Consider the following 16,880-nt stretch of genomic DNA (forward strand, 5'->3'; position numbering starts at 1 on the left):
AGGTGAAATCAGTGTATGTGACTTCTGCAAAGTCACAATCCCACTTCAGGCTGTGAATTGTGCCTTCCATTGCACCTGAGGCAAGAGACGCTTCTCTGCCTGGGCTAACATTGCACATTGCCCTTGAACAGCCAGTGCCCACGTTTAGTGGCCAGATGACACTAGGAAGGACACCTGAAGTAGAGGCAGGCACTGAGGATGAATTTTTGAGAGCTTGTCAATCAAACGGTATAAGGGGGTGCAATATTTGGACCTTTCAGTTACATCCAATAAGCCCTTGATCTATGAAGGTGGAGGCTGGCCATGGTGATGAGGACAGCCTGAAGGATCTTCGAGATTTATTCAGGTACAGAGGCTATAAATCAAACCTTTCCAGACGTCAGCAAGAGGTCAGAGAAGGGGAAGCAACAGCAGAACAGAAGCCCCTCCTCATCCATGCCAGTGCCCAACTTGCTGCGGTGCCAGGTGCTGCCTGGCCTGCAGGGATTAATTAAGATCATAGAATCATTTTGGTTGGAAATGACCCTCAAGATCATTGAGTCCAACAAGAAACCTGACACTGTAACTAAATCATGTTCCTAAGAACGTCATCTACATGTCTTTTAAACACCTTCAGGGATGGTGACTCAACCACTTCCCTGGGCAGCCTGTTCCAATGCTTGACAACCATTTCCATGAAAAAAATTTTCCTAATATCCAATCTAAACCTCCTCTGGCACAACTTGAGGCCATTTCCTCTCGGACCATCACTTGTTAGTTGGGAGAAGTGACCAATCCCCTCCATGCTACAACCTCCTTTCAGGTAGTTGCAGGGAGTGATAAGGTCTCCCCTCAGCCTCCTTTCCTCCAGGCTAAACAGCCTCACTTCCCTCAGCCGCTCCTCATCAGACTTGTGCTCCAGACCCTTCATCAGATTCGTTGCTCTTCTCTGACCTTGAATTCTGACCTTGCATGCTGCCTTGGCCCCTGTACACATCAGGCTGCCTCTCAGCAGGCACATGGTGCACCGGGCAGGCTGGGCAGAAAGGGCTGTCATCTGCCTGCAAGGGTTTCAGAGACTGAATAGGTATTTGCCTCACTGCTAATAATACTGCCTCAGCAAATATGTATTTCTTTGGAAGGAAGTACCCACTGTATATTGAGAAAGCTGTCCTTCCCAAACCAATTTTTTTCCCCATTCTGCTGTCTCGATGATTCAGCATAAGCAGAACATATTTTTCCTTGAAAACCTGTTACATAAAACCACGTTTATTTCAGTTAACCTTTTCAGCCAAAGAGCTAACCTACTGCAGCTCATCAATAATGCCTCCATAAATCACCATCAAGCAGAGTGCAGGCAGAGATTAATTCTAAGTAATTTTGTGTATAAAATTTGCTCAAAACTCATCTGTCTCTAGACATTTATTTACATATATGAAATACCCAGGTTTTGAAGTCCAGTGAAGTTTTCACTGACTGACTTTTAATAAAAATTGCCTAAAGGCTGTAAATTACTTTAGCATCCTCAGCTTCCATTGAAAGGAAGCGGACAAGGAGTCAAGGCACATAGCACTCAATGAGTGCTACTAATAGTAATAAATAACAGGAGGCGAAATGGATAGAAACTTTCAGAGCTCCAGCAGACAAGAGAATGAGATCATTGTTTGAGCACATCAAAGAAACCAGCTTTTAGGAATGTTTTACTGCCCAGGTCCTTAGGATGCTACAAGCTTCTGCTTATGAAGGCTTTATGATCTTGCTAATGTTAAGGATGGAGTTTTGCAATGTTTATGATTTCCACTGTCTGACTCTTGCCTGCGACATTTGTGTAGCACCACAGAAACACTGGCTGGAGGACATCAACAGAGGTCAGTGGGACAGAGCACGAGAGGGGACAGAAAGGAGCTCCCTGCCCTGCTCACATTGTAAGTCCTCACCCTGCTACCCATTTCTTTTATAGATGCAGCTGAAGTTCACCTTTTTCGAAGAATGGGGATGACTTCTTCAGCAATTGGCAGAAATCAGGGACCTTCGTCTTTTCATTTCAGCTCTTCACAGTTTTTTATGAATCTGGCTCCTTGACAAGGAGAAGTCACAGAGGTGTTTTGCATGTGCAAGCAATGGAGTAAACAGACAGGTGACCACGTATTAGCCATGCTGTGGGCATGGAAGTCCATGCTTCCTTTCTAAGGCAAATATGAAAGAGATGAAAGCAAAGAATAGGCGGTGACTCTGCTTACCATCTTCCATATCTGAGCCAGTACTGAAGGAAAAGAATTATTTATTAACACAGGTCAGGTCAGCAGTAAGTTAGCACTTTCCCTCAAGAGCAGAGAAAACTAGAAAGACACTGTGTCCCTCATATCTTTGAATCCCAGAGCTGCTTCAGAAACGGTGCAGCTCACACTTGGCAGCCAGCTTCAAATTCACACCCATTGCATTTCCTATCGCACCTTGCTGAGCCACTACGACCAGTGGCCTGCAACAGGGCTGGCTCATCAGATGCACAAGCAACAGGATGCACATTTCCTTCAGAGATGATCTGTGCCATGATGGCAGACACTCTTCCCTTCTTTCCCTCTGTCCCGTCTGTTCTGTGGAAACAAAAGGAATTCCTAGAAATGCCTTGTACACACATTAGTACCTGTCAACCAGGATGTGACAAGACTTGTGAGCCCAGCCAAATGTACATATGCATCTGAAACTAATAAACCACATCACCACTGTGTCAGGGAGGATTTCATCAGGCTGCTTCTGAAGGGCAAAGAAACAGCTTGCTTTGGAGAGGAGGCAATTCTACCAATCACCTGCCGCGAGATGATATGAGAAAAATAAACCAGGCCACACTCCCTCCTAAGGGAGAGTTGCTAATTGAGCTCTGTTATATGCTCCAATCCTAAATCCATGTCTTCACCTGAACAGCTAAAACACCGAAATGCATCTGAGGTGAGCAGAAGCCAACAGCAATATCTCCAGCTTATTAAAAACCTGCTTGATGATTAGAAACAAAAGGCAGGTCAGCACTAATGAGAAACACAGCATGTGATGACTGTGGGTCCCTTTGGGTGCAGCAGGATGGGAATGCCCAGCCAGAGGAGCCTTACATGGAGGGAGCCCTGCTGAAGAGCTTGGAGATTCACCTCCTCCTGAGGTGCTGCAGCAGGCTCCTTCCTTCCCTGTCCTAAACAAGGACGGCACGCAACCCCAAGCTGCCTTAGGGTTTGCAGAAAGGGAGCAGTAACCCACCTAACGTGTCCCCTCCAGGGCTAATGGCAGAAAACTATCTTGGGGAATCATGAGAAGTGGGAGATGCGTGATCTGTGGGTACCCAGGGCTTACAAACGTAACCTTACAAGCAAACGTAAGCTTACAACCTCTTGTTCAAAACCAGAGTAGTTCTGAAACACAATTGCAATTACATGGGTGAAACTCAGCTTTGGTAAAGTTAATGGAAAAATTCCCTTTCACATCACTGGAGCCGTATTAGCCAAGGAAATATATTGAAAAGGTTGAATGAGTTTGTGCCAGGGCTTTAAGAATCTTTGCGTACCCTACCCTGCCAGTTTAAATGATGACTACAAAGATCTGTTATAAAACTTTTTCCAGGAGAGGCGAAGGCTTTCTCTCTGTCACAGTTTTTTAATATACTGTGATTCCTGCTCATAGTAAATTAGGTTATTTATCCCCTTTATTTATATGCACTGCTCTAACACTGTAACAAAACAAAGTGATAGATGCACCTATACCAGTAGTCAAACTCAATAACAAAGCAACAGCAATTGTGTGTAACTTCACCCTATTGTTATCAATTTATATAAAAGACAAATTCTTCAAGCTGGGAACATGTGAAAGTAAATTCTTTACTATTCTGGACTTGCCAGCAATCACTTTGTCCTCTGATCTCAAACTTTTCCCCAGGCTGTGCTGACATCACGGGGGACTGATGGTGATCTCACAGACCTTACCCCAATTCACTTTCCTGCTTTCCAGGCAAGCAGTTCTTTATTACACCACTGAAACTGGAGGCAGAAACAGGCCAATGGTCAGAACTACAGGATGCAGAGATCTTCATTTTGGAGTTGAGAGTCTAAGCCCAAAGCAGAATGTCAAAGGCAGAAGCAAACCTTATTGGATTTCAGACTAATTTCACCTGCCTTCTGTAGATAAATTTTACATTTAGATGTGTAGGGATGACTCGCACTGCAGTCAATAAAAATTGTGCTCAGCATTATTTGTCACCAATCCAATCACCCATTCTGGAAGTCTTTTGCTGCAAGAGAGGGGTCTTTGGGTGAGAAGTTCTTCCAATACTGTTTAAACTATCCCAGATTCCCATGTAGAATACCTAAATACTACCAGCTTCCCTGTAATATTCACTTAATTTATGCTATTCATTTACATTCTATTCCAAATTGAAACTCTTGTTTCACTGGTATATTAAAAATGAGCCTACCAAAGAACAGCACATTTTAAAGTAGTAACAGATGGGAAAGTCTGTAGAGTTCTACAAATTTAGATCCCTACTTTAAAACCAATTAAATAAATTAAAAAATGAGCAACCAGTATCTACCTTTCACTTTGTTTCTAAAAACACATGCTTATGGTTTATTGTATGAACCAGCACATCATTTTATCAACAACTGTAGCAAGTCTGGGCAAAAAATTACTGGCAAAATAGCTGTCCCTTAATTTCATATTATGTTTATAAATTTAGATTTTTGAATGAATGCTATATAAGACTATCCCTCAAGCAGCTGTGTGCCCACAGAGTCAATCTGTGGATATATCTACATCACAGTCCCTTACAATAGCATTTTTTTGCCTTTATCAGACGTATGTAAGAAAATCCATTTGCATCATATCATATTGAAAACTGATGATTTCTATATTTCTGAAGAAATTAACTCTAGGCTTGAAATTTGTTTTCATGATGTCCTAGGCTGAGGGGAAAAAAAAAAAAAAAAAAAAGGTTATTTTTATTCATTAATGTATTTGCAATTCATGAAACTTAAATGGAATAAGTGCATTAACTTCTCTGGGATTTACAATCATTATTTGCTTTTGGCATGGAGTGTTACTTCAACAATCATATTTTTTAAACTGTTAACCCATTTTTGATTTTGTCTTTCACATCCTTGTCATTCTCCTTCTATTTCCAAGATGTTACCTCTTAATTTAGAAAAGTGCATCTTTTCTACTTTAGTACTAGGTGTTTTTTTTTTTTATGTTCCCACTTGCTTCATAGCTTCAAAGGCATACCTTTTGCAGGCATGTTGTTCTGAGCATCTTGCACCTTACAAATATGAGCGCAAAGAAGCTTCAGTCCCAGATGCATTTACACAGATACTTCGAGCATAGGTTCAGCACAATAAAGGTTACTTATCATTGTACTGATTATTTGTAAGCGAAGACTTACTTAGGCTATTTGCAAAGTAAACTACTATTCAATCTGAACACAAACAGTAAAATATGCTTTAAGATATTTTTAGCTCTTCAGCAAGCTGGGAAAGGATAGCAACTATTGCACGGCAAACATTTCTCTTTGTAACGCTGGATAGACCCTGGAAAAACGATAGCGGCGATAAGCGTCGTTTGGGTCCAGCGGCGTGAGGGAGTATTTACCGTAGTTCCTTTAGCATCTGTTTGATCTGTCTTTCCCTTTGTGCTCGTTGATCTAACAGCCCTGTATCGCATTGTTTTTCTACCCGCTTTACGAGCGAGTTAATGTGTTCCCTCTCAGGAGACCTTTAAGCTTAAAAAATTTCCTTAATGAACGGAGCCTAATCTTAAAACGCCAAAGCTGGCTACGGCGTTTCCACGCCGCGTGGGTGCAAGAGTCCCACCATCCCGGCTCACGGGGGTGGGCTGAATAAAGGACCACGCCTTCAACTTTTCCGACCGGCCACACGGAGACCTCCCTTGCCCGCCCGGCCCCGCTACCAGAGCTCGGCCGCCGCCGCGCTGCCGGAGCCCCGAGGCGCTTTCCGTGCTCGGCAGGCCGGGGTCGGCGAGGCGGGAAAGCTGCGGGCTCGGCCCCCTCCCGCTTTGAACTTCTCCAGCGCACACCCCCGAAGGTGTAGCACAGCCCTCCAGCCCCAGCCCGCCAACGCGGGGGAAGGCGAAGCTTGGCCCCCCCATCCCCGCGCATCCCCCTTGTCCCCGGCCAGCGCGGGGGAAGGTGCCCCGCTGCCCTCGGCCCCACGCTCTCCTTCCACGCGGGGAAGATGCAGCGATGCCCCCAGCCTCCTGCCCACGCCGAGAAAGGTGCGGCTCTGTCCCCAGCTATGGGGTGGCCCCCTCCCGCCGCAGCGCCCGCCCCTCCCGCCGGGGCCGCCCCGCCCGCCGATGCCCTTCCCGAACAATGAGCCGGGGCAACGCGGCACGGCCCTGGGGCAACCCCGGTATGTCCGCCCCGCCGCAGCTCCGGTCCCGGCCCCAGGCAAGCGGCCCCCTCTGCCCAGCAGCCAGCGCAACCTCCAACCCCGCCGCCGTAGCGCCCGGCTCCGCCCGCGAGGTAACGGGGGCGGGGGTACCCCCAATCCCGGGAGGGACCGGGCGGCGGCGCGGGGGTCGTTCGGCCCTGTGCGGCCAGCGGCGGGGGCGGCCCCGGCGGGCGGTGGCTCCCGAGGGGAGTGCGGCGGCTCCCGGGAGGGAGTGGGTGGGGGGGCGGGGGGGCGGTGCCGTTCCGTGCCGCGCCGCTGCGAGCCGCCCGCTGCCCGTGTCACCTCCCGGCGCCGGTGCCGCTGCAATCCGGCAGGAGCCGGGGTGCCGCCCGCCCCCGGCGGCTGCCCGAGCCCTGCGCTTTGTGCCGTGCGGCGGCCACCAGCATGTGGGGGGAGAGGAGGCACCTCGTGGGAAGCGGCGAGGCGGAGCGCCCGAACCGCCCCGGCTGCTGCACCTCCGGGGACAGGCACCCCACAGAGCCCTGAGCGCCCCGGCGGTACGTGGGGACACCCCCGGACGGAAAGCACTTTTTTTTTTGGGGGGGGGGGGGGAATGGTTGGGGGGGCTGGGGGAGGGTTTCTACTGTGCAGCGTTTGCTGGCAGGAAAATCCTATACGTGAAGCCATATGGATTCTCAGTGGCATGGCTTAGTAGCTTCTTGGCTTAACAGTTTTCAGGCTGGGGGTGTGTGCAGGGTGTGTTTTTAGTAGGGTTCGCTTGCTCAAAGAGCCTGAATAGTATGTGTTTAGAGAAGTAGTGCTTTCCAGGAATTTAAATGAGACCTTTTTTGGGGGTTGCTTTTCAAGGCTATTCTATTAGTTCTGTATTTGTTTTTGCCGATCGCGCTTATAAATAGTTAGGCAGTCGTATTAGCATGTAAAAATCCATATTCTCAAAGGAATAAAAAGGTCTCTGCGAATCTAATTTTAATAAGCACAGTGGATCACTTTTGTGAACTGCTTTTATATTGTATCAGGAACATTATCGTCTCTAATACTCAGCTGCCATTTGTAGTTTATTCTGTCATGGTAATGTGTTTCAGTTGGTACTAGAAAAATTTTGATTAGGTTACTCGTTCAAGTAATTTAGTTGATAACTGTTGGAGCAAGATTTAGTCATCTAATTTCTTCATGTGGAGAGAAATGCTAAGTGATAGGCAGGAGGCAGCAGCAAACCTCAAGGTTAAGGTTTTTGCTTGGTTTACAATCTGATTTTCCTTTTTCAGTCTTGCAAACTTTCTGAACTTTAACCCTTTGCAATGAAACTTTCCAGGCGTGGTGTCTGCATCCAGGTAATTTTAATACATATATATGTATATATCCTTTTTGTTGTTGTTGTTGGAAAACTCATGCAAAAGTAATTCAGCTGGTTTTGATAGCATGGGGCTTTTGGATATGGGGAAAGAATCGCTACATTTTTTCCATTTAAAGATGAAGCCCTTGCAGTTTTGTTGTTCTTATTTTTTTTAACAGGGGTTTTTATTATTTTTTAGTTAAGAGGTATTTTTCCTTCAGATGTGCTTTCTGATTAAAATACTGTCTGACTGGAAGTCCTGTGGTTGTTGCCTGCTGATTTTGTGTGTCTTGCTAAGACTGAAAGCTGCGCTATTGGGCAAAGCTGTTGCTGAATGAGAAGCTGTGATAGAGTCTGGAGGTGAGGTCCTGCCTGTGTATTCAAACCCAAGGATATTTGGCACTGATTCTGCAGCTGGATTGGAGATCTTTTAAGTGATAACTTTGAACTATTTGTAGGCAAAAGTCTGCTGTTATGGAGGCTAGGACCTCCACAACTCCTGATGTGGTAGTCAGAGAACTCTTTCTTCTACAGTTCATCTGGGCAGAGGACAGGATTTCCCAGCATTGTCCACACTGCACATTCAGAGGTGGAGTATGTATACAAATTTTAGAGGTTTGTTGCAAAGTTACAAACCTCTACATAAATGTTTTGTGATGCATTTTCTACTGAAGAAAGGAAAAGAAAGGCCAAACAATAGAGAAAGTGTTATAAAAACTCTATAAAAGTAATTTAAAGGGATGTTAGGATTGCTTATGTAAACATCCCAGTGGAAAGACGCTGTGGATAAAATTCACCTTATCTCTGTCTTTGAAATCTGCAAAATTATTGTCTGTTATATGCCCTCTTTGATTAAACATAAGAATTGTGCATAAGCAAAATCTGGAGATACCATTTCCTGCTTTAAAATTAAGAAAGCAAAATAGAAATTAATTGTAATCTGACAGAAGTTGATTTATTTTTTTTTTTTCTATTTCAGATTAGTGAAATGAGATAAAACTGCATCCAGTTGGTAGCATCCTAACAATTCCATTGTGAATTGATGCTGTGTATGGTAGTTACTGCATATACTAGTGGAGCATGCTGGATTTTACATAAATTGCAGGAATGCTACTGGTCCATTAGAAATTATATGCAAATGCCTCTGCAGTGATTTTCAGACTGTGTTTTGGGAACTTCTCTGTATTTGCTAAGTGACTGGCTGGCGGTCTACAGAGAAGTACTTAGGCATACAGTGTCGTCTCATTTTGTGTGTGTTTAGCTACTAATGGCATTAAAAGAAGCAAAAATATATTAAATAACTTTCTAATATTAATTATCTCAATAAGAAATTGCTGCAAATACTGTTAAAATCTCAGATGTATACAAATGCTGTGTGATTCGTGTGAAGGCAGATAAATCCGGGGAATAGGTTTAGTGGGAAGTCTGTGGATCTGCAAAGGTCTGCTGCGGTGCTGTTGCTGCTACAAAAAAATTGGGCGACCCCGTGACACCGTAACTTTGGAACAAAGGTGTGGGACTTGATTCAAAGAATGGAAATTCTGGCTTTACTGCTGCTTTCGTAGTGCAGAAATAATTTTTGTCAAGTAAGACTGTTGGCTTCCTCAGAGTAAAGGTTTACAACCCTTAAATAGCTCTTCCTGACACTAAGCAGTATCCCTTTCATGCGTTTGAAGTGTGTTAGAAAGGCTGGCTAGTAATATTGGTACTGATGAATGAAAAAGAAAGAAATATATAACATCAGATACTTTTCTTTAAATTATTTTCCTTGTTATTAGTTATTACCAAGTGTTAGACTGCCACACTTGAATATAATTAATAGAGTAAGTGGTTTATTGGGCACCGTCTGAACTTTTGTCTTGTGTAATGATAGAAGCTTAGTGCAGTGGTCTGTGTACAATATTTGGCCCAAATAATTGCTTTCAGACTTTTATCTGACCACAGTTATTTTTGGAGCAGCTGTATGCGTGGCTTTTTCCTGAACTTTGCACTTTTTAGGCTCTCATTTGCAGTCGTGCCGCTACATTTTCAATTCGCATAACTGAAAGCAGTTGTTTTGTGATTTTGCTGGTGTTAATGCAGAGCAATTGTTCTGCATCTCTTCATATGCCATATGTTTTGATCTTCTGTAAAACTCCGTCATTCATATGTAGGTAGCCACCAAACCATGACACAAATGGGAAAGTTGCAATTACTTTTTTTTTCCTGAAAGTTTGAAAAGCTTACTGAAGTTAAGTCAAGTGATATTATTTGTCTTGAAAATTATTTTAAGAATGTAAAAGCAGGGGCATGGGATGAAGTCTGTGCCACAAAGAATTTATAGTAAAGGGTTCAGATACAGTAACCCCTGCTTCATGTGCTTAATTGTATATATTAGTTCTATAATAAATGGAATTTATTAAAACTCGTGGTGTCATATTTAGGGTACAAGATTACATGAAAAGATTACTACATCTACCATATTACACCTGAGAATAATGTAAAAAACCCTGATATTTGTTACGGGTCTTACAAACTTATTGTATTGTAGATCCAGTCTCGTCTATGGTGCAACCATAGAAAACTGATTTTCTTTATCAGTAACACTATGAGAAAAGTAACTTTGAAAAGAAATTCAGATTTATTTCTATTTAGTCTGCAAATTTTACGTAGACTAGAAACAGACCTTTAATAGTTGGCCTGGATGGCAGAGCATGCCCAAATAATTTTGTTTGTTGTATACATTTTTCAAAGATTGTCTACTTTCAGGAGGATAAACACTTGAAGAGTTAAATGACAGGGAGCTGTTGCCAGTGTTCTTGACTAGGGTCCTTGACCTTGGGAACTTGCTCCTGGCAGATGCTCTGACAGAGTCTGTTTGTCTACAGGCCTTCAAAGCCCGCTCTGACACCAGTTGCTTTGGAGGTGCCACATCTTCCAGGCCAGAGGTTGGGTGGGAGCTGGGGAAGTGGAGCAGAGCTGGGCTCTGGGATGTGGTGGCCTGGATTGCTGTGACATTTCACTGGAGACATGTGTGTGTGCTTATTGCATTGTGCTTTCTGGAAGGTTGCATTTCAGAAATCTAAATGTAAATGAAAAGTAAATGTTATTCATTGCATAGCTTTGCAGTTGTCATCGGAGTAGTATTCACCACAGGTTTTGTACAATCCACTGTTTATTGTATTAGATTGTATAAATACTATATGAGATTAGGGCATTTTATAGCTAGGGTTGTGAAGTGACTGCAAGTGCTCTCTGGGGACTGAACACAAAATCATATGAACCAAATACCTGTTAACTGTGGAAAGAGTTTCTTCTTCCCTTGTGACATAAACCTGTCTGGGTGGAAGATAGGTGACCCGTCAGATGCAGGGGACTTAGTGAGATGGGGTGGTTTGTTCTGCAACTTTGTGAATCCATTATGTCATGGATGGAGCCAAAAGTTCCAGAGGATGTAAAGTTTAATGAGGGATGTTTCTGGGATCCTCAGTTTAAAGTAGCTCTGCTATACTAAGTTCCGTATTTCATTTTGGTAGTGGAGTCCATTGCCGTAAGGACTACTTTTGGTCTGATCATTGTCATGTCTGTCCCTCAGCAAAGACTCTGATCCTGTCTCTATGAAATACCATGTCTCTTCTGCCCATGATGTTCTTTTTGAGGAACAAGGACCTAAGTAAATACCTTCTGTGTATAAAAATGTAGTGACGTGCTCTACAGTCATGGTCCAAAATGCCCTCAGTCTTTGTCTAACTGAGTAGTGCAGAATTTGACATTCTTCTATGAGGCTGATTCCTAGGTAAGAAGATGCTAATTCAAAGTGCTGTTTCAACACAATGCATTGCAAATCTGAAAAATGTTGTGGGTATTTTATAATTCACCACAGAGAGCAGGACGTGTTTGACTGGTAACACGGTATCGGGCCATTCTCCCATTTCACTGCGGTGGGAAATGGAGGTCAGTAACAAATGAAAGCTGTTACCATCTGATGGCTGTTTAGTCACCTGTGAAATGTGGTTTCTAATAGACAGGTTTCCACATCGCGGGAGCAGCCACCGCAATTAGATGAGCAGAGCCAGCCCCTTCGTCGAAAGACTCATTAGAGTGGCTAACAAGCACATCACGCCTCATCGTAGACCCAAACTGATCCAGCCAGCCAAGTGTTTCCAAACACAGCATAGGGACCTGCGATTGCTCATCCTGCTCTGTCTGCTGGTGGTGAAAGAGCACATTTTATTATTGGAGTTGTTGGCCTGTGTCTTCTAGAAGGGCTTAATCTGTAAAAGCAGCAAAAAGCAGAGCATGCAGCAGCATCCATGAGGTCCTGGCTCCTTCTGAAGTTGCCTGCAAAATGTTCAAAGGCTTCACCGGGTTTAGCATTTCCTCCTGTGGAAGCATTATAGAGGGCATACTGTATCTCCCAGTGAAGCTAATCATGTCCAGACTTGACGGTAGTTACTGACAAATTGGCTGAGAACTTGGTGATTAATTTTAACAAATGAGTTTTCTTTGAATGCAAGCTCATGCATGCCAATTATAACAGTAGGCCTCTGATAAAATTAGGGATTTTTTTCCTTTAAGGATCAAATCTGCTGGTCACAGTTTTTTTTTTTCCAGTGTCTTAAAACTTCTGTGTTTTGTGGGGAATGTGATTGTGATGGGGAAACCCAGAAGTGCTTTTTCTTCCCCAAAATACCCTAAATGCCAAAGAAGTGTTCAAAGTGGCTGCAAATCTTTTTTCTTGTGATTAAGGCCTATCTAATCATTTGTATCATTGTACCATTATCAGGAAGGCCTCTAGTGTCTTCAGTGAACTACAGGCCTGATACCTAGTCCCATAAAATCAAGGAAAGGTCTTGCACTACTTTTAAGTGGGCTTGGGATCTAGACCCTTGTGAGTCCTAGTTTGTATTCCAGCTGCAGGCTCCTTTCAACAGGAGACAATAAACTTGGGTGGTAGGAAACAGCTTTTAGGAAACATATGTGAGTTGGGTCATATTTTGATGTATTGAAGAGGCTCGTTTTACAGAAAAGGCCATTGGGGCTAAATACATCATGAGGTGTTATAGAGGAAGCATTAAGAATAAGAGGAGCACAGGAATTTTTTTAAGACAGCAGTGTAAACCGTGTAATTTTTTGTTTCTGAAGATTGTGGCACTTCCATAGAAATAGCATTATAAATGCATAGACAAGAAGTGTTATTTCTTAAGAACACAGATGTGCTTTATGGGAGAATCAAGCAGTGACATGTTTTTAGATATTTAACTTGGATATAGTCTTGCAAATGCAAGGCCATGGTCTAACTACCTTGACTTCATACACAGACCTTTTATTAGTACTACTGAAGGACACAATATCAAGGGTGGTTTTACATTTATGAGTTTGTGTGACTGTAGTTGTGTTGACATTTTCTTTATAATTTGCCACCTCTATTTCAGAAGCTTATCATTCACCCATAAAATACATGTCCTGATTTAAAGGTCTACTTAGCGAAAGGAGAGGTTTTACTAAGTATAAAAATGCTTACTTTGACAAAATTGAGAATAATGTGTCATTAACAAAGAGAACTCCCTCTTTTCTTCTATTTTCTTTTTTTTTTTTTTTTGCTTTTGTTTGGTTGGCTTTGTTTAACATGAATAACTCTCAGTACCTTTAGATTTAAAAGACATTTAGAAAACTGTACGTCCCTTAAAAGATTGTTTCTTTCATTATCTTGACAAACCTTGAAAAGTAGTTTCTGTGCCTGCGTGGTGATTATGTTTCAGCAACAGTTCTTAGGGATTTTATTATGTGCTGAAACATATGTTTATAAAAAAGCCTATAACCTGGTGGAAAAAGTGTCTTAGAATAATAAACCTGTCGATGGGCCATATGCTGCCATCAGTATGTTTGAAAAAATAAATTCTTCTCCAAGTGTTAAGTAAGTTTACAGCCCAAGTGTTAAGTTAGGGTCAGAGTGTGACTGGCCCACTGTGGATTGAGAGAGGGAGGAGCGTGCAGGCAGATTCTCCTCATGCTCTTTTCATTAGCTCACACCACAATCAGTGAGGTGGAGGGGGGTAGGACCCCTTCCCAAAGGGCAGTGAAAGATTTTTCTTGTGCTCATATCACCATTTTTATTTTTTAAATCTAGGTGACGTGGTCATGGAGAAATCTTTTGTTTCTGAAAAGCAAAAGTAAGATGCAGTAGATCAAAGAACGTGTCATTCTCAAAAAGCACTTCTGTGTGGGATCGATGTTTGGTAAATGTAGACACTTTCCAGCCTATTGTACTTTGGATGCACTCACATAGCTCCTGTGAATGGGAGTCATGCATGTGTGCATCTCAAGAAAAATAGGTCTCCCTGTAACTGAGGCATTTTCTGTGTAGAAACATACTTCACCGGGAAATGTTTTTAATGTCCTAATGTTTTCCACCACTGATCAGCTGTGCACTGCTTGTTTTCCTGGAAACCTGGCAGGTGACAGTCATTGTCAAGGGAAATATGCTTAAAGTAGTTGACCATGCTGAAGGCTGTGTCATGAGATCCATGAGGTTGCCACAGTGTCTGTTATCAAAATCAAGATTATGAACAGAGCAGTCCCCATCAGGAACAACTTTGTTATCCACAGCTTTCCAGGGTTTATCAAAGCTTTTAGTTGGCTCAGGGGAAATATGCTTCTTGAGGGCTGAGATCTTTCCCTCCTGGGTTTTCCTGCCCAGAAGTCTAATGAGTTTTGTTGTGTCTATGTGCACAAGGCTCCCAGTCTAGAAGAGGGCCTTGGAGACCAAAGGAATGGAGCAGTGAGAGGGAATAGGCTGCAGTAGAAGCACCCTGATGGAGTTTTCCATCACTGTGGAAATGGAAAATAGATTGGATCAGTAATCCACAGAGGAGGGGGTACTTGGGAGTTACGTGTGTGTTCCCTGGGAAAAGTTTTGTGCACATCAGGGAGTAAGGCTAAGTATGGATTGAAGCAGTAGTAGGAGGATGACAATAAGACTGGGGAGGAAACCATCACAGCCGGGTGTGTGCTTACCTTTACCAGAGAGGCACTTTGGTATTGGCAAGGCTTGAAAGCACCCTGGAGCCATTGCTCTTTGGCCTAATGCAGCTCCCCCATGGAGACTGTCAAGTCCAGCCGAGTTCTTATATCCAGTCAGACCGAAGGGAAGGGTCATGGGCTTTGGTGCTGCCTCCTGAGCACAGCTGATGAGGTGCTGGAGGACCCTGCAGCGGGCCAGACTGGCTTGCCTGTGGTATATACAAGCCAACATGTGGTGTTAACAACCGCAGCACTCAGAATTTGCAGAAACCCACATTTAGTAATAAAATAGCTTGCAACTAGTCAAAGGCACTGGTAGTAGCCAAGCAAATTCAGAATGTCTAAGCCAACCATTTTGAGGTTATTATGAGCCAAAAAAAATTAGGATGGAGTCCAAGAAATGGAGAACACCTCACTTTTCTGGAACTCTCGTATCTCCAGGATGCCTTGGCCAATCTACCTCAAACTTTCCAGAGAAGCTTTCCTTGGCACAAGACCATGACTGTGAAATTTCAAGTGGCTGGGTTTTACTTTGTTGAAGTTATGAAGGTTAAAACTGGAGTTTGTTGTAGAAAGCTAATCTTTCCATTAGAAATATTTCCGCATAGTTGATATTCATTCCATCTTAATTGTTCACTGCTATTTCTTGTTCAGGCTGATTGTATTTTTGCCTTTTTTTTAAAAAAAAAAAAAAAGAAAAGGATAAATTCAGAGAAGTATAACTTGCTGCAAGATTGTGCATGGCTGTGTACAGGCATATGTGGTAGGACAGAAGCATTAACCCTATATCCACCCAAGAAGTTCAGGTCTTACTCCCACCTGACTATCACTGGAGAGCTTTTTGGGCCGTCTGGTTTGAAATCTCACTGCTTAATACAGCTTCTCCCTCTCTGCTTGGTCAAAGAGAGCATCTCTGTTGGCCTAGTTATACTCTCACCTCCAGGCCAAAAATTATTCTGGTTGATGGCCATCTCATCATTCAGGGTTTCCCTAGTGGCAGCTCCTGCTGTAGAAAGCCGTGAAGGTGGCGATAGCCTAAGATTTGGATCAGTGTTCTCTGTGTGTGCTCTTGAGCTGCTCTTCATTGTGTCTAAACATCTGTAGCTTGAAATGTGTAGCTGCCAAAATTATGAAATTTCAGATAGAGCTTAGAAAATATAGAGAAAATGTTTGTGGGCCTGGAAATGCTTTTTATTTCTCAAGTTAGGGTCACTTTGGCTGTGACTTGATTCTGAATAGGAGTGAGACCTAGTTATGCACCAGCCCTTCCCTCCACCCTGAGTTCTGGTTTCTGGGTGACGTGAAGACCCAAGCATGCCATTGCAGATACTTGCTATTGTTAGATGCAGCCAAATGAGGGAAGGTCTCTAAATATGCTGTATTTAAAGACACTGAATTAATTTGACAGAGTCACTTTATAGACAGTGTGATCAGGGCTGGAACAGATGTCAAGCTGGAATGAGTCCTCACCCTGAGGCAGAGGCTGAGAGTGTTTGAAGTCAATGTTTGACTGTTATTTTTCTTTCCGGGGCTGGAGTTTAGAAGCACTGTGAGCGACTTGGAAGAAGTCAGGAGATGCTGCTCCTGGAAGAGATAAGGTGCTGCTGATCACTGCTTGGTATGACACTCTTACAGGCAGGATTATGCAGCACCTGCTGAGTTCTGCAGCTCATGAGACCAGGAGTTGCTCCATGTCTGTGCAAGGCGCAGTCTTTGTCCTGTTTGCCATCTGTACTTGTACATACAGTTGTCTGTCAAGATACAGTAGATTATCATGGGTTAATTCAGAAAAAGGGTGTCTGCATGAAATACCCATCAGAAGGTTTTCTATTTGCTCAGGCATTTTGTTATTAGGAGCACTAAAAAGACCAACAGAGCCAGCTAAAAATCAATCTGCCACTATGTAGGCAGCCAATGAGAAGAGTGCCGGGTGGGTGTAATGTGATCACAGCTACTTAAACCAGTGATCAGATATACTGCTACAGTCTGCAAAATCTGCAAGCAGTAGAGAAACCCCGCTGAAAACTCCTGGACCACAGAATTAAAATAATTAAGCCTTGCAGTCATTGAAATATATGTTGCTCTTGCAAGGTCGTCATGAGATAAATGAGGGCTCAGCTAGAGCCCACTGTATATATGGAACTTTTCTTTTGTCATGTACG

General features: G+C 43.4%; 1 protein-coding gene across 6 annotated transcripts in view; it reads left to right on the plus strand.

The window, feature by feature from the left end:
* ST6GAL2 (ST6 beta-galactoside alpha-2,6-sialyltransferase 2) overlaps positions 1-16,880 on the plus strand; it is a 178,078-nt gene that overhangs the window by 119,415 nt on the left and 41,783 nt on the right. Inside the window, exons 1-2 of one of the 6 annotated variants that reach the window (XM_065060051.1) lie at positions 6,739-6,919; positions 7,649-7,714. The exons of 2 other annotated variants lie outside the window; for them this stretch is intronic. In XM_065060051.1, coding sequence (XP_064916123.1) covers positions 7,682-7,714 — 33 coding nt within the window. In that variant the 5' untranslated portion in view covers positions 6,739-6,919; positions 7,649-7,681. Of the gene's footprint in view, positions 1-5,893; positions 6,244-6,274; positions 6,494-6,665; positions 6,920-7,648; positions 7,715-16,880 lie in introns of those variants that run through there. 3 more of the 6 variants (XM_065060070.1, XM_065060042.1, XM_065060079.1) reach the window with 3 other exon arrangements.

This window comes from Columba livia, chromosome 1 (assembly GCF_036013475.1).
Source record: "Columba livia isolate bColLiv1 breed racing homer chromosome 1, bColLiv1.pat.W.v2, whole genome shotgun sequence".
NCBI classification, from domain to species: domain Eukaryota; kingdom Metazoa; phylum Chordata; class Aves; order Columbiformes; family Columbidae; genus Columba; species Columba livia.